Source organism: Rousettus aegyptiacus, unplaced genomic scaffold (assembly GCF_014176215.1).
Source record: "Rousettus aegyptiacus isolate mRouAeg1 unplaced genomic scaffold, mRouAeg1.p scaffold_m13_p_8, whole genome shotgun sequence".
NCBI lineage: Eukaryota > Metazoa > Chordata > Mammalia > Chiroptera > Pteropodidae > Rousettus > Rousettus aegyptiacus.
The window spans coordinates 13,714,004-13,738,310 of NW_023416311.1; the positions used below are offsets into that span (position 1 = coordinate 13,714,004).

General features: G+C 43.7%; 1 protein-coding gene across 2 annotated transcripts in view; it reads left to right on the forward strand.

Moving 5' to 3' along the window:
* ADCY9 (adenylate cyclase 9) overlaps positions 1 to 23,335 on the forward strand; it is a 113,585-nt gene extending 90,250 nt beyond the window's left edge. The window contains exons 8-12 of one of the 2 annotated variants that reach the window (XR_004952390.1): positions 3,778 to 3,937; positions 4,867 to 5,015; positions 7,643 to 7,684; positions 12,733 to 20,379; positions 21,526 to 23,335. Coding sequence is in view for 1 of the 2 variants with exons in the window: in XM_016166586.2 (XP_016022072.1) it covers positions 3,778 to 3,937; positions 4,867 to 5,015; positions 7,643 to 7,684; positions 12,733 to 13,924 (1,543 nt within the window). In the remaining variant the exon portion in view is untranslated. Of the gene's footprint in view, positions 1 to 3,777; positions 3,938 to 4,866; positions 5,016 to 7,642; positions 7,685 to 12,732 lie in introns of both variants that reach the window. The other variant, XM_016166586.2, reaches the window with a different exon arrangement.
* The last annotated feature ends 972 nt before the right edge of the window (positions 23,336 to 24,307 follow it).

Here is a 24,307-nt window from a genome sequence, read left to right on the forward strand (position 1 = left end):
TTTTAGCCTTTAGCTCCCTCTGCTGGCTCAACAATTTATGACTGAACAGTCCGCAGCACAACTGACCAGCGGTCTGAAGCTTGCTTTCTCTGCGAGCTCATTTCAGGTGACAGGTCCTCTTTCCTTCCCTCTCCAAACCCTGCTTCACAGGTTCCTCCCTCGTATACCCTGGCCCTGGGCACAGAGAGATACCCCCTTTAGAGAAGGTAAATGTCCTCTGCAGCCCTCGTGCCACCAGCTAGTCCCTGGACCTCCCAAATCAGACTTTAAAAGAAAAAGTGGGAAGATAGGGAATAAGAAAAGGAAGAGAAAAAAGAAGTGTAAAGGGTACAAATGATAGGGGACTGCCAGCAGATTAGCAGGTACCTCTCTTAAGTGTAAGAGTGAAACTATAAACCCCTTTAGAGAAATCATAGATGTGTGTTGCTATGAACTTGGATCAAGCAGTGGTTTCTTAGATCTGACGCAAAAAGCAAAGCAACCAAAGAAAAAATAGGTACATTGGACTTCGTCAAAATTTAAAACTGTTAAGTTCAAAGAACACTATGATCAAGAAAGTGAAAGAGAACCTGCCGAGTCAGAGAAAATATTTGCAGATCATATCAATGACCAGAATCTAATATCTATAGACTGTAAGCTCAATAATAAAAAGGTATCCCATTTAAAAATAGACAGAGGGTCTGAATAGACAGCAGTGGCCCCTCAGGACCCGCCCAGGCTGGTGTCAGGGTTCAGTCTAGCACCAAGGAAGCTCACAGCTGCTCTGCACATGTCAGATTAGATGTGAATCCACAGCCCACATCGTTCACATGCACACAGACCACCTGTACCATCTGCTTCCAGGACACTATGACACTGGGTCCTTGTGCCACAGCCACCTCCTATGTCTAGCCTTGTCACTCTCAATAGAGCAGCCTGTGGACCTAGCAGGGTCCCATTGGTAATTGCTCTTAGAAACTGGGGGTAAAACAGAAACAAGGAAAAGGACCCTGACCTTGATTCTCTGTGCCTCTTTTCCAACATCCCAGGACAGGAAACAGTAGCTTCAGGTCTAGCCCTGAAGCTAGATGCCTGCCCCCCTCTGGCCTATACTCACCATCCCCCTGCTCCCCACTGAGGCCCCTGCATGGGAGCTCTTGGCTAAAGGCTGTCTCCTGGCTATCAGAGGCCACACCTCATCACCTGTCCCTGGTTGAGGTAACTTTGAGGTAGTACTTGCTGTCTCCCTAAATTCCCCTCCTGCTGGGGGGAGCTGCATTGCTCACAGCAAGGGACTCCTCCATAGCACAGCCCTCTCAGTGGGCCTGCCGCTCAGGGTCCTGGCTCTGCTACCCTCACCGAGCTGCCTGGGACCCACTCTCAAAGCAGCTCTGCTTCTGGGGAACCCAAATCAAGGCATTCTCAGGCTCCTAGTTTGTTTGTTTTTTATTTTTCAATTTAGTTTTATCGTGATATAATTCACATATAATAAATTCACTCACTTAGATCTACGATTCAGTGATTTTTAATAAACTTAGATTTGTGCAAACATCACCATGTGGTCTTAGAACATTTCTGTCACCCCAAAGAAAATACGGTACCCATTTGCTGTTACTCCCTTCCCTTCCCCTCCTTGCCCAGACCCAGGTTTCTGTCTAGCACAGGGCCTACAACTAGATAAGGCTCTCGAGCTCTCTGAGACTAACATTGTCTCCAAACATTTTTTTAAAAATCCTTTTACACCATTGTTCCCTGTTCCTTCAGACCCAATTCTACAGAATCTGGGCTAACCCAGTTTTAGAGGCTGCTGAAGGCTGCAGGCCACACAGACACCAGGCCTGGTTTACCCAGATGCTGGAGTGCTGGGCCAGGCAAATGAGGTGACCACTGTGTTTCTGAATGACTTCTGGCACGACTTTAAAAGTTTACTTACCCAGGATCATCAAAGCCTGGGAGAGGTCGGGACCTCGAAGGCATATTTATGTTTAGGATCCCAAACCAACAAGAACCTACAGTGTGGAATACATAGGTACCCCAGGGAGGCTGGTTCTGTGGCTGCTTCATTGGAGCCCCAAGCTTGGCACCTTGTCCAGAAGGCCCGCCTCTCGGCTTAGCCTCCTGTCCCTCCACTCCAGCTGTTTGTGCTGTATCCCAGGCAGGTATGAAAATAGGGTCTTACCCTCGCAAGTCTGCAGTTCTGGAACCTTCATGGAAAGCCTCCCAGTCCTGCCTTCTCCTGCCTGGGGCTCAGCTCCCTCTGTCTCCTTGTCAGGCTTAAGCGTTCTGCCTTTGAGAATATTTGTGGTTATTCTTGGAAATACTCCAAGGACTCCATTATCCTTTAAGTACCAGGAGACCAGAACAGTCCAGGACCTAAAAGGGTCAGATGGGGCCTGGCTCCGCATGGGAGATGGCCACGATTCAGGGTTTCCTCTCAGATGCCGAGCACAGGCAGAGCAGTTGCCATATTGCAGGTGTCCAGGCCTGAAGGCGCAGGTGCCTGGGTGTGTGCAAGAGGCCGCGATGGGGCTTTGTGCCTTGGAAACTCAGCAGCAGCTTCTGGCCCCTCCAGAGGCGAGGACAACCAGCCCGGCCCCCCTCCACCCTCCCTGAGGGCTGGCTTCAGAGAGGTACCATGTGCGCGGGTCTCTCTCCTGAGTCAGACCGCCACTGCCCTCTCCTCCACCTCCCGCTGCTGGCGTCCTGCTGCCAGCCCCACTGACCCTGGAGTCCCTCAGTTAGCCAAAGCTGTTGTTCTTCCTCAGCCCCACATACGTAGCTCCCTTCTTTAGGGAAAGCATTTTATGATGTCCACATCACTATCCTGAAATATAGCCCGCCTATATGGACAACTTCAAAAATAAGCAGTGCAATGCTGTCACTCTGATATGAAGGAGCAACAGCAAGAAAGCCATTTAAAATAAAATATGTAGGGCTTCACCTTGGATGCGCCAGAGCACCACCACCTGGGGAAGTCATAACGGAGTTGTCAGCTCTCTGCCTTCTTGTGCACCACTGCTGCCAATGTGACAGTTTTGAATGTGGACCATTAAAGGTGTGCGTGTTTGGTGGCACAAGCACCACAGGCTGCGCGTTGTAGCCTGTGACGTGGTTTCTAAAATGCCGAATGACTCTTGATGTCTCAAACAAAACAAAGGGTAATCTTGCTTGGTTTACACAGCAGTTTATTCCTGAGAAAGTATATGTTAACACCACACAGAAACCACTTTCTGTTTATAAATTAATGCAACTAGGCTCTAGACCAAGGTCACTGTCAGCAAATTTTTCGCCTCCATGTGTGTCCAGGGGAACTGTAGCAGTAGTGTGGGATACAGGGTGGAGTTTAAGAATGTCTCCCATCTGTGGCTCCTGCCCACTAGATGCCAATAGCCTCCCTCAATCATTGCGGCAACCAAAAATGCCCCACAAAATTCCAAAATGCCTCCCGAACCGAACCACTTACTTGAGAATTCCTGCCCCAGAATCAGATGACAGCAAGGTGGCTACCTTTCACAGGGCCTGTTAATATCTGCATGCCCAGTTCTTACCTGCTCCATTTAGACCCACAGGGGCTTATGCTTGGCTTTTTACAGTCACTTCATATCAGAGTGCCACAAGTGACCTTAAGGTATGATGAGCTGAGCGAGTCCAGGGTACTTGCCAGTTACCAAAAGTGAGGGACATGGGGGCTCTGCCTGCTGTTCATGCCAGAGGCAGCAGCATGGGAGAGAGTGGGAAGTGGCAGCCTGACCTACCCACAAACACCCTGTTTCTCCTTTCTCCCCCTCCCTGTCACAGGATGGTATTTTTCCTGGAGGATGTGATGGCTTGTACCAAGCGCCTGCTGGAGTGGATAGCCGGCTGGCTCCCACGCCACTTCATCGGGGCCATCCTGGTGTCTCTCCCGGCTCTCGCAGTTTATTCACATGTCACCTCGGAATTTGAGACAAACATACATGTGAGTAAAGACTTGGCAATTTTATTTCTGGGCTCTTCTGGATTCCCTCGTCACTTTAAACAAACAAACAAAAACAAGCCTAATGACTCGGGATACTAATTTAATACAGGCCCTTAAAGAGTTGCAGTCTCTTTGTCACTCCCATGAGCTTGTCCTTTTTAAAGACTTGCCTGGGACAGAGGAGCAGGTAGGGATGTTAGCATATGGCCCGTTCAAACGGTCAAGCCCATCCTTGACCAAACTCACGAATTCTGGAGAAGATGCTGCCCTGCGCTGGGGAGAGTCCCCAATGGACATACATCCTGTCGTACCTCTCTTGGTGTCCACCAAGGCCTAAATCAGTTATTTTCTTATGTTTTACACCTTAAAGAAACATTGTAAGGGATATAAGACAAGGTGCTGGTCTGCAGAACTGGTACAGATGACGATTCATGCCTTAATCTGCTGCTGGTGATCAGGGAAGGAGCTTGTGAGCTAAACCCATCAAGAGTGAATTAATGCTGGAGTGGAAGTTATATTTTGGGTCAACTACCAGGACCGGCTTACTCTGTTTGAGATTTAACACCAAATTACATTTCTACTGACACACACAAGGTGCCTGAAGGAAAGGCTTTTTGAAGGTAACTGATGGCAGAGTGGTAGGTCTCAGATAGGGCGGCCTGCCTTCCCTTTCCTCCAAAATGCAATTTTCACACATCTGGAGAATTTTAGTGCTGCTGTGAACTTGTACCCTGAACCTCTGGGTAATTAACCTAATGATTTATGATCTTTCCTTGAAACTGCTGGATATTTTGTTAATATTTTCATATTAAACAAACATATAAGTGAGGGAATCATTTGATCTCACAGTGCTCAGGTGGTGCTTGGTGAGTGGGCCACAGGATGAGGAGGTGGGTGGGTTCCTACTGAGCTTCTGCCCCTCATTGCAGTTCACGGTGTTCACGGGCTCGGCCATCTTGATCGCCGTTGTGCACTACTGTAACTTCTGCCAGCTCAGCTCCTGGATGCGGTCCTCCTTAGCTACTGTCGTCGGGGCTGGGCCCCTCCTTCTGCTCTACATTTCCTTGTGCCCGGACAGGTATGTACACAACTGCAGTCCGTGTCTGGCATCCTCGATGGCAGGGCCACCTTCCCCAGCATCGCTCACCACACCTTTGCATCAGCACTAACTCCCTCCGTTCTAACAGATACTCACTGTCACAACATGAGGCGGCTTTCAGCACACAATGGCAACAACTTAATGAAATGCCCAAAGAATAGTATGCAAAAGAAAGAGAAAGAAAATAATTTTAATAACATAAAATGTATTTTGTACATAGACAGCCTTGGATGACGACCCCCAGAAGTATAATGCAGTAGTCACTTGCTTGAAATTACTTATAATGAAGACTTGAAATTGAGAATGTGAGACCAGAAGCTGTTTTATAAAGACGATCAAGAAAATGAAGGCATAGAGGTATAGGTGGATACGAAGTGAAAAGCGGAAGCGGGCTCTATTCTTATTTGAAGCAGGATTAATGTACCAAGACAGATTGCAGATTGCTGGAGTAAAGGAAAAAGAGGTGTGATGGTCTTGCAAGTGGCCTGGGTATTATTTATAATATTGTGTGAAAGCAGTTCCCCCCATGTTATCACATGAAACTTTAGAGTAATGATGAATCATTGGAAATACATCTCTTATCTTGAAATCTCTCCACATATCAAAGAATACAATCAGTCGCTGATACTCAGATGGCCTTCAAAACCATATATCACTGATAACTGGCAAGGACAGAGGGGATGGGGGGGGGTAAACAAAGTAGGAACCATGTGGGAGACCTCTGGGGACAGGGTCAGTTCTTACTGCTATGCGTACACGTCTCTTAAATATTGGACTTTTTGTATAACTGCCTATAAGAATGTTTTATTATTAGCATATATTGAAGAACTACTTATTTATAATTACAGTGGGTTTAGCCTAGCAGGATATTTCAGAGTTACATGTCATAGTTATTCATTGTGCTTCATACAACTGCTAACATTCCTGGCTCACCAGATTCTTACGACAACCAGAGGGACCCCTAATATTTCCAGAATGCCCCTCGAGAATGGGAATGTTGCTGAGCACCATTGCTTTAGTAAACTCAAAAGTAGGAAATATCTGATTTGTCACGGTAACAATGATATCAAATGAAGTTGTCATAATGTATATCTTTGGATATAACCAAAGCAGTGACCAGGGATGGACAGAGTAAATATTCTTCCTCAATTTACTTAATAAAATAGATATTTAAGTTATATGCAAATTAAGATCAAAAGGGTATGTATAAAGTCGAACTGCCATTCAGTGTTTGAAAGGAATCTTTAATGAATAGTTAAATTACTTTAAGCAAAACAAAGCCTACTTTTTCCTTTTTGAAGGTGTGGCCATCTGGAATTATGGATGTTATAAAGCTCTTTCCCAAGAGCCTGAAATTCGGTAATCTGCCTTTTAACCTTTTAGATCCAGCATCAGCCATTCACAGTGTCTTTCAACCACTGGCATAGGGCTTTTCCAGTTGGGTCTAGAGAGCCATTGTAATGGGGGACCCCTTCATCACCTCTTTGCCCAGAATTCAGATAGCAGATATTGGGGTGAGGCTGGTGGTTGACTCTCTGCTTGATAGTACCCTTTCATACACACAAGATCCTTTGAGCCCATTCAGCCCATCGTCACTATTAAGTCTGTTCAGGGTTAGGAGCATACGGGACAGTGAACAAAAATATAAACTCAGCTCCTATAAATGGGAGGGAATTCTTTGAGAACTCTGCTCAGCTTTGGGGGAACACACTTATGTGGATTACGGTGATGTCACAATTGCGTCTGGACAGGGTGAGACGAGGACATGAAGTCTTATAATTCACATCTTGTAATATAGCTCTTGCTTTTCTGTCCTTTTCTGGAAAGGCATTTAACACCTCACGTGATTATAAAAGCCACTCTGAGCCCTCACCTGGCTTTTGCTGCCCAGGAGAGCTACTCACAGATGAGCCACATCCCACTTTGCAATGAGTGAGGCTGCTGGATCTAGAGGATTAAATGTTGGGGCAAGAGGCTCCCTGGGTGGAGGAGTTTGTGGTTGATTGCAGGACTGGGTGAGTTCCAGGTGTAGCAGGACCCCAAAAGAAACTACCAAGAATGTGGAGCAGGTCAGAGCAGTGTATTCCTAGGATACCTTCCCTAACACCAAGAGAGAGTTCTTTAATTATGTGTAGTTTCAGTGCCTTAAAATTGGAATATAATGGCCTTGAGCACCACCAATAGCAAAGTCTGGCTTTACTGGTAAGATGTGATCTGCCAGTGCCTCTAGCAGTTCCTTTCAAAATTGATCCTTTGTCATAGGCATTGCTGTCTGAACTCAACCAAAGTTTTCTTCTGCAGGACACCTTGGATAAGTCCTAACAATAAAACGAATGCCTTAGAGAATGTTCCCGTTTGACATCGCTCTTTTAGCAGTTGCGCCTACTTTCCATAGCTGATGTATCGGCTTTTTAGCGGTATCATTGTCTTTTTACCTTTTGTTATTCTTAATCAGCATACAGTATGAAATTATAATAAAAAATTAACTACCCTGAACTCTCTAACTGGATTTCCACGTAAAAAAGGAAAAATTGTTTATTTAATCTTTTCAAATTATATACTGTTTTCTTTGCTTTTTATAATATTTTTCTGCATTATAATTTCAGTTCCATACTAGAGTCACCCTTTGATGCAGTACAGAATTTCAGGTAAGCTTTTAATATTGTGCCTGTATGTGAATAAGTGAGAGAAACTATATTGTTACTGCTCATTCTTAAGCTTCCAAAAAAAGTTATATCTTAAGTAAAAACAATATGTACATTATGAAAAGAGTACGTGGAAAATATCTACTTGTTGAAATATCAGATTATAGTTATAGTATTTTATTGGAAAAACGATATGATTAAGATATCTTAGATTTTGTTTAATTTTATATGACTAGCGCGTTACAAAGGAAATCTTACCAAAGAAAAGTACTAATTTTATTCCCCAAAATATTTTGAAATAACTGACTAGAAATTTGAAATAATAAATGTTAGACCTTTGCTTTACTATAAACATCAAACTAAATTCTAAATATATTGGAGTCAAAAATAGAATTAAATTATATAAAACTGCATAAAAATCTAGAAAAAAATAAAATTAAGTAGTTTTCGATCATTTAACACAGAGATAACTTTCCAACCTTATAAATAATAATAGAACACACACACACACAATAAAAAACTTACCGACAGATTGATTGGGAGGTGGGAATCAAAGCAGACTAAGAAAAATATTTGTAGGACTGTTGAAAAAAAAAAAAGCTAGTTAAGTCCTGCATATTTAAAGGACAAAAGAACAAAAGATTCACAAGAAGAAATGGAGGTAGTAGAGAGTTACTACTGAAGTCATTGAACATTAAAATAACTAAAGAATTCCTTTTAGTCTTTTTAAATTGGACCTTCACAAAACAACAGTGTGAATACCCAGTGCAGGCTATGGTATGGCACATTTATAAATTACTAGTAGTGTTTAATTTTCTTTAGCTACCAGGCACTTATGAAATATAAGTCTATCTAATCCTCACCGTTACCTGACACGTTAGGTGGGGAGTTTGCCTCATCCTCCAGAAGTGGAAGCTGAAGCTCAGAGCACTTAAGGAACCTGCCAGTGGTCACAGGCAGTGTTTAAGCCTTGGCCTCTCACGACCAGGTCATGCCTTTTCTGCCACGCCTCATTATTCCTCAGATGTTTTGGAAAGTCATTCGACAATCTATAAAAATGTTTATAGTTTTTAAGATAATAATTCTATTTTTGCTTATCTGCTGAGGAGATAATTCAGCATATGGTTAAGGCTGCATGCCCCAAAATATCGATGACAATGATTGATAATGTTGAAAATTCATCAGCAACTTCAGTTTTCAGTAAAAAAAAATCATTAATTATAATACATGTAGTCAAAAAGCTGTTCAAATTCAACAATATGGGAAATAATGGTTTTCATTTGTTATGTGAAATTACATATGCTCTGTAGCTACAGGTAGATAATTCATTATATATGAAAAAAAGTAAGATGTTATGATTTAGTAAAGAATGATGAATTTTTCTCTTTATGCAATTAAAAAATTAAATATCTGGACATTTAGACATTGAAAGGAGAATTAAAATGAACAAAGGCAGAATGTGAATGCGCTTCTATGTATGATTATAAGCATAGAATTTAAAACCAAAGTAGCTTTTTTTAAAGTTAATGTTTTATTAACATATAACATATGCAAAGAAAAGTACTTAGATCATAAGAATACAGCTCGGTGAATTTTTACAAGTGATCACACTCAGACCAAGAAAAAGAATGTTACAAGTCCCCCAGAGGCCCCCCTTGTGCCCCATCCTGGTGACCCCCACTTCTATATCCTAAGCATAGATTTTAAATGGCACTGAAATACACCAAAATATTAACAGATCCAATGTTTAGCCAGTTAGGACCATGAGTGATCTTTGTTTTCTGTTTTTCTGTGTGTTTTAATCCTTCTCCATGGCAATGAATTATACTATATTTTACTCTAATTTTCATTTATAATTTGCTGTCCAACTATGAAGTCATAAATTGAGTCTTACATTTAGTCACATAAAATTCCTCCATTTGGAACTTGCCTTTGCTATTTGAATTTAGGAATCGGGCCATCACCTTTGCTCCTTCTAAAGGAGAATAAGAAATACAGGTTATCAATCGAACGTAGCTCTCACCCTGCATGTTACAGGTCTCCTCTATTGCTGGGCGGCCCCTCGGGTACTGACTGTAAATCCGTGTGTTAGGACTCTCCCTTTTAAGCAGAGGTAAAAGCAAACAGTGCAGTCTCCTCCCCTTTCCCTCACACTGGCCCACATTTTGCTTCTCTCCTCCTCCTTCCAGAGGGGACTGGCCTGTGCCTGTCTCCAGAGTCAGGCCTCACTACTGGCTTTGGCCACAGCACAGAAAGAAAAGTGACAGAGGCAGAAGGATGGAGGTAACCCAGACACATCACCCACTGTCCCACAGGGATTTACAATGCCTGGTTGTGCTGTTAAGATAACTTTAAGCCTTGATGACATCTAGTCATGAAGAAGGCTATTCCTCAGTGTTACCGCTTTGGAGAAACAGAAAGTAATAAGGTCCTAACCCAGCAAGACGGGCTCACACAGAGACAAGTTTACTCCCTCCCATTGCAGATTCTCTTTCTACTCTAAAGCAGCTAGGGGCTGAGGGGCTAGACAGAAATCTGTTTTTGTCATCTAAAATAGTTATTTCAGTTGGCAGAATAAGTAAGTGCGGTGTGGTACATTTTACCATAGAGGCCTTTTTTGGTTCTTGGTTCACAGGTATTGAGTCGTAGAACCTGTTTCAGGGATCCCCAAAATTACTCCAGGTCCTATAATTCACTAGGATTACTCAGGACTCGGCACATAGTCATACTCATGGCTATGGTTTATTACAGCAAAAGGACACAAAGCAAAATCAGCAAAGAGAAAAGACATATGAGACGAAGTCTGGAGGAAACCAGGTGACAGTTTTGAAGAGTCCTCTCCTAGAAGAATCATACAGGACACGCTTAATTCCTCCATCAATGAGCTGTGACATGTGTATAAAATGTTGTCCTCCAGGGAGGCCCTTTAGAGACTCAGTGCCCAGGGTTTTTATTGGAGGTTTGTCACATAGGCACCCTTTGCCTAGCATGTACCAAAATTGCAGGCTTTCAGAAGGCAGGCAGGTGCTCAGCATAAACTGTGTTGTTTGTGCAAACAGTCCAGGCACGGTGAGCCGCCTCTTATCAAGAAGTGGTGGGCGCCTCTCCATATCCAAGGTGTCTGACACCAGCCTAGGGCACCCTTGCCAGGAGGACTTTCTACTGATGGCAGCCTCCCGGCCTGCTGTGTTTACTCCTTTCTGTACAGAGCCTTAGGCCAGTAGGGACTCAGTGATACACCAGCCCATCTTCAGTTTTCAGGTGAGAAAATCGAGATCCAGAAAGAGGATGTGACTTGTACAAGGTTCTACGACTCTGCAGCGGTTTAGCCAGGACCGAGCCCAGGTGTCATCATTCCAAGGCCAGGGCTCTTGCTTTATAGAGGGTCGATTTTATTATTTTTAAATATATTTAAGTTATAGGTAATAGTAAAATTTATTAAACACTTTGCTTTCTACCCTTTTTATATATAGTTATATTTATATGGTGACCCAGCCCATCATTACATAAAACCTAGTAGCCTACTCTGTATACTTCAGAAATACATCAAAGTACAAAATTTATACAAACAAAACAATGACAGTGTTTTAAACAAACAGAAGAAAGACTAGAAGGAACTTTAACAAACGTTAATAGTGATTGCCTCTGGGCAGTAAGATGACAGATGAATATTTTTTTCTTTCTACATTTTTTTCTCTAAATTTTGTATGACGAGCCTGTAGTATTTTTAAATGGAAAAATATATTGTTTAAAAATAAACTTCAGAAGAGGATACTCCTCACGCTAACCTTCAGTCCCCCAGTCACACCTGTCATTCTTCAGCACCGTGGAAGCAGAGGACAGCCCCCGACAGAGGGCTTGGTTATCAGAGGAGATAGAGATGGGTTCAGCCCTTAGAAGGGCAATTTGGAAATTTCTAGTGGAATTGCAAATGTGTGGTATTTTAAATAACTCAGCAATTTCACTTCCAGGAGCTTATCCCACAGACAAACTCATTCCTATGCACAATGATACTGTACAGGATTATCACTGTAGCCTTGTTCCCAGTAATAAAAAGTCACAGCCTAAAGTCCAGGGGGTGGGCTGGTTGTTGCTTTCTTTACATACCCGTATTAGAACAGTGCACAGTCAAAATGACAATGTTGGGTACCTTGGAGGAAAGATATGAAGTTTCCGTTGTTTATACTGTTTGAGATTCTTATAATGTGTTACTCTTAAGAGGATACCTTTTATATTCTTTTAAAAAAGGTTAAAATTGTCTTAAATCTTAAATGACTTTGGCAAACCTAACCCAAAGTGGGGTTGCAGGGGATGGTATTTTGCCAAACATTTATACGGGTAGAAAGTAGAGAACTTAGAAAAATTCTTTGTAAAATTTAAAGGCTTTCGAAACTAAAGTTGGATTAGAATCTAAAAAGTGAGTATATCAGAGAATGTTACATTTCTTAGGTATGACGGTAGTGGGGTTACATAGGGAGATGTCCTTATTCATGGAAGATATACTGAAATATTCAGGATTAAAGTGTCACATCTGAAGCTTACTTTCAGAATGCTCAGCAAAAAGTGTGTGCACATGTATGTGCATGCATGTATGTGAGTGTGCATGTGTGTGTGTGTGTGTTTACAGGGGAAAAAAGCAAAGTGGTAAATGTTAACAATTATTGAATCCAGGAGGATGTATCAATGTTTTGCTAGTCTCTTAACTTTTCTATGAGGTCGAGACTTTTCAAAATAAAAAGTTGGAAAAAAAAAAGGAAAGATTTTTTTAAAAAATCAATGAGCTAGACTTCTGAAAAACAAAGCAATTACAAAGCACTTACTAAAGAAATCAATTGCAAGTTAGTCTTTATCTCTCCACATCTTCAGCCAGCCAGCCAAGCAGAAACGGGTTGCTTCGTGACTGCAGGTTATCAAAGGTTTGAGCTGGACAAAACTTTGCACAGGCTGCTGGTTTGCTGAGCTGTTTCAGAGCCTAGAAGTACTGAGAGTAACCTTTTCTTTGAAAGATGCATTTAATAAGGCACGTCCTTTCTCTTTTCTTTGCTCTCCAGTTCCGTGAGGAATCCCTGCAATAGTTCATTGCCACATGACAGCAGGAGACCAGCCAGCCTGATTGGCCAGGAGGTGATTCTTGTCTTCTTTCTCCTGCTCTTGTTGGTCTGGTTCCTGAATCGAGAATTCGAAGTCAGCTACCGCCTTCACTACCATGGGGATGTGGAGGCGGACCTTCACCGCACCAAAATCCAGAGCATGAGGGATCAAGCTGACTGGCTGCTGAGGAACATCATCCCCTACCATGTGGCCGAACAGCTGAAGGTTTCTCAGACCTACTCCAAGAACCATGACAGTGGGGGAGTCATCTTTGCCAGCATTGTCAACTTCAGCGAGTTCTACGAGGAAAACTACGAGGGAGGCAAGGAGTGCTACCGGGTCCTCAACGAGCTGATCGGGGACTTCGATGAGCTCCTGAGCAAGCCAGACTACAGCAGCATTGAGAAGATCAAGACCATTGGGGCCACGTACATGGCCGCGTCAGGGCTGAACGCCACACAGTGCCAGGACGGCAGCCACCCGCAGGAGCACCTGCAGATTCTGTTTGAGTTTGCCAAGGAGATGATGCGCGTGGTGGACGACTTCAACAACAACATGCTGTGGTTCAACTTCAAGCTCAGAGTCGGCTTCAACCACGGGCCCCTGACAGCAGGGGTCATCGGAACCACCAAGCTACTGTACGACATCTGGGGAGACACCGTCAACATCGCCAGCAGGATGGACACCACGGGGGTGGAGTGCCGCATCCAGGTGAGTGAAGAGAGCTACCGCGTCCTCAGCAAGATGGGCTACGACTTTGACTACAGGGGCACAGTGAACGTCAAAGGCAAAGGTCAGATGAAGACCTACCTTTACCCAAAGTGCATGGACAACGGGGTCGTGCCGCAGCACCAGCTGTCCATCTCCCCAGACATCCGAGTCCAGGTGGACGGCAGCATCGGACGGTCCCCCACGGACGAGATTGCCAACCTGGTGCCTTCCGTACAGAACTCGGACAAGACGTCTCTGGGTTCTGAGAACAACACACAGGCCAAGGACTGTCACCTGTCTTCAAAGAGACCCTGGAAGGAGCCTGTCAAAGCCGAAGAAAGGTGTCGATTCGGCAAAGCCATAGAGAAAAGCGACTGTGAAGAAATGGGGATGGAAGAAGCCAATGAACTCACCAAGCTCAATGTCTCAAAGAGTGTGTGACGCAGCGCCCGAACGCTGCTCGCCGCGGTGCTCTGTTCGTCGAAATACAATAATATTTGTCTTGGCTGTTGTGCGTTCCAAGCGCCACAGTTTCCGTCCCTGGACCTGGTGTCATGTGGTCATCGCAGCCCTAACTTCTGTGTGGATCACAGTTATTCAGGGTTCACTTCCATCCATTTCTTTCCTTTTTCTCCCTCTGGAACCTTCTCCCCTTGGTATAACCGTTCAGCAGCATGGAGAACAAGTGCCTTCAGGGCTAGCGTGGCTTCGGAGTCTAGGGACAGAGGCCGCAGGTGGAGATCGTGGCATTGGTGGTGTTGGACTTTAAAACAAAAGCTGTGGTTAAGATATCATTTTTATTGCTTTTTCTCACAAGACACTTGTTTTTTTTTTTTTTTGCTAATACAATGTTTTTGAGGTTTGTTTTTTTCTATATACATAATAGTGTTTTCCAGTGACCTGAGCTTTCTATGTAAACATATACACGCACACACACTTGCATTTATGAATCTGAGATTAAGTGCCAGTAACTCCCTGAGAGGGGGTGCCGGGGGAGGGGGTGTGGGCTGAGAACAGCAGTCAGCCGGCAGCCAGGATGGCCCCGCGCCCCTCCCTCCCTGCGCCTTCCGGAGCACCTGGGCCCTCGTGGGCTGTGGGCGCCCCGCTCCCCCCACCTCCACACACAGGCCAGGATTCCAGATGCTAACCGCTAGCCAAGCTTATGAACCCAGGCCTCAGGTATTTAAAAGCTCTTTTCATTCTGCCCCCATGGCGAGGGGTCTTCCAGCTGGGAGGGAAGGTGTTTGTCTTGGAGGCCGACTCATCTGAAGGGGACATGAAAATAAATGGCCGAGGGTTGCATTTATTTATTTATTTATTTATCAGGAAACGTGTGTTTCAGGGAAGGGGCACCAGGTCAGTCTGGTGAAGGGAAATAGGCAGAGGGCGCTGCAGAGGGCACACAGCAGAGGATGAGAACACATTTGTTAGTGCTTTAGCCACTTCGGGTCACCTCCCCCACAAGAGGGCCAAGCAGGACCCTACGGAGCACTGCCAGCTCTCAGGGTCAGAGAAGCTCTCCACCACCGTTTTTTAAATGAACACCGCTGCTTCTGCCCTGTGTGCCACCACTGCAGGAAACAGATCAGAACCCACCCGGCTGGGTGTGAAGCAGAAGGTCTGGGCAGAGCTAAAAGGTGGCAGGTGGTGCCGGCCTGGTCCTGGCCACCACACATTCAAGAAGTGTCTCCATCCCTCCCATTCTCAGCATGCACAGGGCCTGTCTGTGACAGAATCGGGCCCGGCGAGTGAATGCCAGCCCTCTTTAGATGGAGTTCTTGCACTGTATGTTGGAACAGAATCGTCTGGATGCAAATGAGGTGTTGAACCAGGGGTAGTATGGAAACCCTAGGAAACTCACTTCTGTGCTACTTGTTGCCAATCCTGCTTGTAATTACGTTTTGCCACGCGGAGTCTGAAGTTTATGCAGAACCGAACTCAGGCTAGAGTTGCCCTGTCTAAAATAGTTATTTTTAAGGTGACGCTGACATACAGCTCCTGGGATAATTCAAGGACTAGCTCCTTCTCTGATTAAGGTCTTCACCAATGTGCCCTGTGCATTCGCTTTTGACTGGTAAACCTGTGTGTAACTTTCACATCTGCATTAAGTCCCGCTATCACTCCTTCTCCTTAAATACAGAATCTGCCACTTCTGGCATCACAAAACATTGATTCTGATCAGCCATCTCCCCCAGGGGACATGCATGGGATGACCACCCAGCTGTGCAGCCATAGCCAGGATCTCGACGGCCTGGGGAATTGAGAGCATTCTCAGTAACTAAGATTTTTCTTCAGGTTTTACTGTCACTTTGTTGTTCTTCCAATGCCGGAAAAAGGATAGTCGTGACAATACCTCTTGCTTCTAAAGAATGTATTCTTATACTGCAGAATTTTTATTTTTTCTTAAAAACACTACCTGATGCTCTCCTTGTCCGTAGGGATTGTGGGTGCATTCGGGGTTTCTTCCATCAGTATTAAGGCGTGTGTTTGAGTGTGGCCCTGTCCCTTTGCCTTCTTGCTCCAGGCTCTAGCTTCGGTGGGACCTGAGGGGCTGGGCAGTTGCCTATGGGTTACCGATGTCTCTCTCTCTGCTCTTTTGCTCAGAACGTGTTCTACAAAGCTCATCTCTGCACACACTTCCTCCCTGTCAAACTCTTTTTTTTCCTTCCCTGCCTAAAAAGGTGTTTAGGATTCCTGACCTGGGAACCCAAGAAGCTGCAAACCGCAGGGAGAGAATCATACCATCTGGCGGTCTGGTTCAGCATTGTGCAAACTGGAGCCTTTGACGGACGGCTCACCCAGAGTTCAAAGTTGTCTTTACAAAATATCCTGAGCCTTCCTAAATAACCAGTCCAGATGTGCTCTCTGGTCCTTCCCAGTTCCCCGCTCTGAAGTATACCTCAACGCAGAACCGCAGAATCTCTGCAACGGAAATGCTGTGCGTCTCATCCCATTGGCGTTGAACAGATAGTTGCCGAAGACAGATGGGTTTCTAAGCAGCGGGTTCAAGTGCTACTGATGCAATGGATGCATTCTTCAGAGTGGCAATACCTCTTCTGAACTTAGGGCAGGAAGCAATACTTCAGAATTGAATGTGTGTAAATAGTTGCTTCGAGTTGCAATTGCTATTTTCTTGGCCCCAGGTCAGATCAAATTATATATATGTACAAACAAGCACATAATCTTATCCAATGCAAACAAATGTAGAGCATCAGTTATGAAACCCTTAAGTAGCTTGAAGAGTCGCACAGATTATGCAACACCTGCACACGACTCCATTAACACTGACTTCACTCGTGGAGACGACACCTGCACATTTGCACATGACATTGAGAGCCAAAGGGCCGCGTGCTTCCCATTACGTGGGCTGTAATAATTTGTAGTTTCCAAAGATCTGTCTGCGTTTGCATTTTTAGAATTTTGAGGTAAGCATTTTTTGGTTGGTTGTTACGGAAAAAATCACATCATGCCTAGAATCTGAAATTAAATTAGCAAGAACCAACTGTTTGCGTTTTCCATCTGTCCTTTGCTCTACTCTTTTTAAATTGTTGATTCTAATAATTTCAAAATGCATCTACTGAAGAAATGGACATTAAAATATTCTAAAATCTAATTATTTGATGCCTCGTATTCCCTCATTGAAAAGATCAATAACCCTTCAGAGATTGGGGCACCCCTCATTTCCTGCAATTTGTGGCTGAAATAGGAAGATTTATGTTTCTTTTACATCATGTCTTTGACAACAAGGCAACTGAAAAAGAATGCTATTTGTATATGTGTTTGGGGGTGGGGTTTATGGACGTATTTGCTACAGTTTGGGTGAGAAGTATTTTTACATGGAACTTAAAAAAAAATAAAAAGCGGGTTGCAGGACTAGTTTTGCTTGTGGCAACATCCCTGTTAGGCCTTCTAAATAGTTTTTCCTGCAATATCTTAAGAATTGACTGAGAAAAATGAAGTATGATTTCTGAAAAGATGTGCCCACATAGCCTCTCCCTCGCAGGGTTTCCAGGGGTGCCTGTATCATGGGGAAGTCACAGAGCCTCTTCCCAGAAACACACTCATGTCATTTATACATATCTTAGGGATTCACACCTCCTCCAACTCTGCAGATCTGCTGGAGTCTAGAGGCTTTTTCCATAAAAGGTTTTTCCTGGTGGGTCCAGTATTTATGAGCAGTCAACACACAAGATCCTCTTGTAGACTCAGCGAAGGGAGTTGAAGATGTGGGCCCATCCGTCTTTGCTCGTCAGCTTGTAGGGATGAAGCTTCTTGGTGATTCTCTGCTGGAAACTGGTGCCCATGAGGACACTTCTTGATCTGAGCATTCTTTCCTCCTGAGACTGCAGGCATCCCTTGAAACATTTCCAGAGATTAGAAAATGGTGGTCTTTGCTGCATGGAAGGTCTTATGAGAACGTGGGTCTCACTACTAGAAAGAGCAGCCAGGAATTTAAAAGGACATTTCTTGAACAGTCCAGAAAGGCCGCCTCTAATTTTTGCAGCAAGCCTCAGAACTTTTCATTTGTGGTTTCTCTTTAGTCTAAAATCTCTTTCACACGTGGTTGCTTTGTTCTGCTGTGGGAATGTATCGTTGTGGCCACCTGGAACACATCCCAAGTTCCAGGAAACGGAAGCTAACTGGGAAAAGAGATAAGTGAGAGGAAGTGATTAAGAAAAAGTACACACTTGCACACCACATACGTGTAAATTTTAAATCTCCCCAAGTGTCTATTTTATATGGTTTCTTTGTAAAAAACAAAAAACAAAAAACTTTTTTTTATAATAACATGACTCCAAAGTGTTATTACTATATATTAGAATAATTTAAGCTTGGGGAATTTTCATATTGCTGGTTCTAAAAATTGGAACAAGTGAATTAAGCAATCATGTATTGAGCAATCTGAGTGCCTTCTGAAATCTGTCATCAACAGCAGCAATTCTTAACCTTTTTCTGGCTCACAAAGCCTTTGATAATTTGATGAAAGTTGTGGCTCCTTTCTCAAGAAAAAAAATGCACATAAAAATAAAACCTCTTAATGTTGCATACAATTTCAGGATTTCCTAGATCAAGTAAAATACTCTTGATCTGCAATAACTAGGGCGAAAATGATTTTTAATGATAATTATCTACAAATCTGGTTTCCAAGCACTTATGGATGCTTCATTGAGCTTTTGATTGAACGCTGCTTATTTATATAGATGTTTCCCATCATTACATTTTAGTTTAACATCTGAGTTACCTAAGTATATTTGAAGAGCCACTCAAAGAGGTTTTCAATATATAAAGTTAGTCAATTCTTCCCAACAGGTAATTAACATTTAGCCAGTATTTACTCAGTACCTACTATGTACCAAATAATGCCAAAGCTCCTTTTATTTAGGTTGTTAAATTTGTGGTGATACTTGAGAATATTTGAGGAACAGAGTTGATTAGAAACTGCTTTTCATGATGAATTTACTGTTAGGAATTACATCAGTAAACCGAAGGGAATTTCAAGATACCGGGGGTTACATCGTCACAGCCTTCTCTTTATTGATATTTTTAAGCAGTGGTTCCTCAGTGTCTTCTGTAACCCGTTAGAGATTATTTTCATTTTACGATCTTATAGATTGTTTAGTCTCTCAAAAGAGCAACAGATGAGAAATGTTCAAAGAAAACAACTATACCAATATTATGTTGGACCCTGAGTGAGAGGGGGCCACTCCACATGGTACTCATAAGATCATACACTTATCTTTGAAATAATCCTCCCCTGATAGTGACTGGAGGCCCAGCACTACGGTCTCAGAGCTGGGTGGAACAGGGCACTGGTTTGGCTGGTGGGAGCTTTTCAGGAATAATATGGCTCAGGAAAGCGTGTCCCTGTTCTCCTTCCGAAGCACCGTGGGTGAAAGTCTCTGCTGACCCTGTCCCCGCCCTGTGCCTGGGTGGGGTGAGGCATCCCAGCTTCCAGCAGTCTTCTGAAAGAGCTACTTTCTCCATATTCCTCTGACCTTGATCTGAGCAGACAAAAGCATTGCCCTCTAGGTTGGGTGGGTAAGGAATTCTATCAGAAAAGAGGAATTGTTTGGACTTGTGCTGGTGATTCTGGGAAAAGTAAACAGAGTCGGACAGGGGAGTGATTTTGACTTGCATGCTCTGCTTGGACTCCCTTGGGCGTAGACACCCTTTTGCCCAAGGCAAACTCCAGGGGCTCACATGCATTTCCTGCTTAGGACTTCCATCTCTCATTCTCCCCAGCTTCCCACCCTTGAGGTCTTCAGAAATGGCCTGGCAGTCTTCTGACTGAAGACCAGCCCTCCCCAGCACTACTTCTTGTGTGCATGGCCACAAGAAGGGTGGCCATTCTCCTCCCAAGGACACATGTGCCTCTATCCCCATTCCACCGCCATCTTTGACCTCCCAAGTAGGTTTCAGTGCCATGCCATCCTCACTCCCTAACTTCAGGAAATAGATAAAACTATATAGCACCATTATTAGTAGATACTTTATTAGTTTAAAGAAAGTAATCTTTAGATACTAAATTCAGTTCTTGCATATGCAAATATGCTTCTACATGTGGTCTCCCATTATATGATACATTCTCACCAAGGAACTCAAAACACCCTTTTGTCCTAATGATGCCTCATCAAAGTAGGTAGGCAGAGGAGTTTTTTCTGTGCAACAGATTAGAAAGCTGAGGTTTAGAGCTGCTGAATGGCTTGCCCAGATTCAGCCTGTCGTTGTCCATGATTTATAACTACTCAGAAGACAGAATGCTGCAAATCCAAATGATCTAACTTCTTGGCCTCCCCTTTCCTTTGCCAGGAAAGAACAAAGCATCCAGGTGGTAAAGTGGGACATTGCGCATTTAAATGGTGAGAGTAGACAGTAGTCAGCAAGCAACCAACAAGGTAAAATACATCTTCCCTTCCCTCCCTCCCTCTTTGCTTGAATTATATGTTGGATATTTAAGTTCCATATTATCTAGCATACGCTAGATAATATGGAAAAATGGAGAAGTTTAAAAATTATTCAAGTGTCAATATGGGCTTGTGTCCATGTGCTAACAAAGACCATCAGGGAAGAGAGGCATAGTTTGCAACACATCGGTGCCTTCAGAAAGATCAGTATAAAACACAGTTTATGTTTGTGTCTTGTACTACCTGCCAGTTTAACAGAAATGGATCATGTATCTTTTTTTTTTCCTATTGATTGCACCATAAATTTTTATTGTGTATAATGTTAAGTCATTTTTAAAATAACATTGTCATATATCTGTACATCTCCAGTGTTTCATGAACATATTAGAGGGAAAGAAAAAACTAAATATTACTTGGCTATTTAACTCAAAATAACATAGAACATAAATTGAAACTTTTACACCAATTTTGGGATTTGGGGTAAAAACACTGACTGTTGACTACAGAGGACTGAGAAAGCAAACAGTTTACTTTTTAGAAGCCAGTTTTATAACATGGTAGATTGGTGGAACTTTTCTTTAGTACTTTTGGTTTGCCAGAATGATAGTTCTTCTTCCTCAAGAATAAAGACTTCTGGTAGCATTACAGATAATTTAGAATATTCATTAGCCCAGAAGAATATGGTTAAATATTATCCTTGGTCTCCTATATATGTTAATTGCATGACAATTTGTACTTCCCTAAAATTTCTGTCAAGGACTTTCATAGACTTCTCAAATCCTAATCTACCATGATCCCTGGAGAGCGTTCGGATTTGCTTATATGTTTTTTAACATTGGAGAATGTCATTTATATGAACTTCCAGGAAATTAATTCAATAAAGCCTAAGAAAAGGTAAAACTATTTGAAAAAAAAAAAGTATTTGAAGCAGTTATCCAGATAAGTTAGGATAAAAGCATCCTTTTTTCCTAAAATATTTCAAATGGGACAAAATTTATTGAATTTATTACACACATAGTGATCCAAATTCTTCAAGTCACTTTTTTTTACATAGCCAGTACAACGGGCTGCTTTGATCCTTTCAGCATCTGATTTCAAAATTTCCTCACCTCCTTCAAATGTGCATTTTATTGGCAGAATTACAACAGACTCAGTGCTTTGCAAGAAAACCTAGTGTGTTCTAGTGACTAGCCATTCAATACTAGAAGTCCACAGGAGTTTGCCCATGTTCCCGACTGGTGGCTTCTGTCACCACCTCAAACACAAGACTTTGGGCCTCTGCGCCCATGGCAACAGCCCTGGGGACGACTTGGAGCATGAGCTCTGCCGGTGCCCGCGTGAGCATCTGATGTGCCCTGAGACCATCTGGCAGCGAGGAGGAGACTGGCCCTTCTTTCTTTCAGTTCCTCTGAAATGCAAGAAGACAGCCTCTGAGCCCCAGCACGGCGCCAACTTTCTTGCCGCCTCTGGTTTCTTAGTGAACTCTGGTGCCTCATGTTCTGCTTGTAACACTTTTCCTGGTCTACTCCTCATTCACTGGCCCAGCTCGTGATGCTCTAAGCCCCTTGCCATAAATTGCCACCAGGGCCTGGGCAAGCCCGTGGCACCCACCACCCTTCAGAAAATCACCTGCAAGCCCTTTCTGGTTTCAGCCCCAAGAAGCCACCAGAATGGCAAGCTGGGCATCCTGGGCCTGATCCAGGCCTAGGGGATCTTCATCCCTCCAGTTCTGGGCTGGCCTAGCAGCAGTGAGCCAGACTCTTGGGCCAACATGAAACCCACAGAGACCCCAGCCAACCCCACCAATGATCCTGGGGTCCCTAAAGCTGTCCTTGGACTTGGGCAGGGACAGAGCAGAGGACCAGCTGGGAATGTCCAGAAGAGTGGATGTCGAGTAAGTGCAGTTCAACATTCAGTGACATAACACAGCAGGGCTCGGCTCCCAAGCAGCCCTTAGCCACCTCTGCACCCCTCAAGTGCCGCAGCTGCAGGAGCGCCATAAGCCATCAGACAGGGTGCGCCAGCAGGGCCTCCGGGCGTACCCTCTTCACACTACAGCATTAAACTAAAGCACCAATAACAACACAAACGAGCACCGAGTGAAAAACCCAAAGCCTTAACATCCTCTTGGAAATCCTCTGTCGAATGCATGATTTGTAGCAGATGGCATTCTAGGATTTAACCGTCCCTGAGATGATCCAGTTACTAAAATCACCTTCCACTGTCTCAATCCACGCAGTTATCCTCATACCAAAACCGATTCGGCGAGGCACGCGAGTGGTGGTGCCACATGACACGGTCACATCGCCCCATCCAGCCTTGTCTTGACAGGTTGCCAGAGCATGTTTTCGTTGTCGACGGTGTAGTATCACTGTGAGCAGATGACATGGTTTGTTCAAACAGCCTTCGACTTGTGGATGGTCATATGTTCTATCCTAAAGCTGGCATTCTTTCGCACGCCGACTGAGGCTTCCTATGCATGGGCATTGCACTTTTTTATCATGAAATATAGAAAGACATCACAGACGATGATTATACTCTTTCTGTTCCAAAGCATGGGTAGTTTTCTTTTTAAATCCTATTTTGTAGAAACTGTTTGTGGTTCTTTCTTTCCTCCCCTCCAACCTTCTTCTCATCTACTTTCCCATCTCTTTTCCAGAAGATAAAAGCACTGCTGAGAGAGGAACTCAAAGTTTCCTTTCAGTTAAAGGAGCCTAATTGTAAATAAGAAACTGCTTTTGCTCTGTCAACCAAAAACAGGAAGAATTGTATCTGTGAAATTATTAAGCTATCTCTATATACAGATAAAAGCACATTATCTTTCATTCATTACTACAGACCTTGTAATCTATTGTATATTGAAATGTTTTACTGTATCAGAGAAAACTTCACATTGTAGGTCACGAAAAGCTGGGAAAATAATTCAAAATACAGTATAATTAACTAATATGTTGTTGTTTGTTTATTCTGGGCTTGGAACAATTTCAAGTAAAAAATGTGGTCCATATAAATTATTGACCAGAAAGTGAATTTATCTTCTAAACTTAAGCCTCTTTTTCATGCAACACCACATGGATCTTACCCATGTGCGTGCATGGTGCAGTCCAAGGGGGTCACAGACTGGTTTAATCCATTTGCAGGTGCTTGTGCTGCAGCCCTCAATCCAGCCCACCTTCTGCTGGGCTGCCGTCAGCTCCCCTTAGCTTGAGTAGAAGTGTCCAGAACACATAGTGTAGCTGCACGTTTTCAGGGCCTTGATGCCACCCTTGAGATTGGAAGGTTCAGGGGCCCCTCTCCTCGAGGAGGAGGAACCTGTGCAGACAGGAAAATATAGAAAGCAAAGAAGTGTCCTCTCCCTGGGGTGTCTCTCCTCAGCTGAAAGGGAAAATGAAACCTCTGCATTACGGAACATGGATGGGATGCACTAGTATATAATGTGTCTGGTGCCAACTTTCTCTGTGATTTTGCTGGAGTTTGCTCAACACTAAGCTGAGCTCACGGACAGGAGTGAACCAAAACTTGTTTTCTTTGGACTGCTTTGAGCAAAAATAGAAGAAAAGGGCTCATTTTTTCCATTGAATTTTTTTTTTTTTTTTTGGATCCAATAGTACAGATCCAAAGCAAGTATTTATTCACTGGCCCAGTTTCCCATTCTTTTAAGTTGGAAGTGTGACTGCCAGCTCCCTGGGTTGTCAGAGTGTGCTGAAAACGAGCCGACAAGCTTAGGCGCCCGGGAGTCAGAGATCGCTCTTTCCACATGTGGTTGGGTCAGATAGCCTGCATGGTCTGTTCCAGGTGTAGTTCTTCCCTCTAATTTCGACTTTTTCGGCTGGTGTTAGGTAAACAGGTGTGCGAAGCTGAGGAGCAAACATAATACAAAAGAAGTTGTGCTCCTCTTTGGAGGAGATTGGGCTTTTGT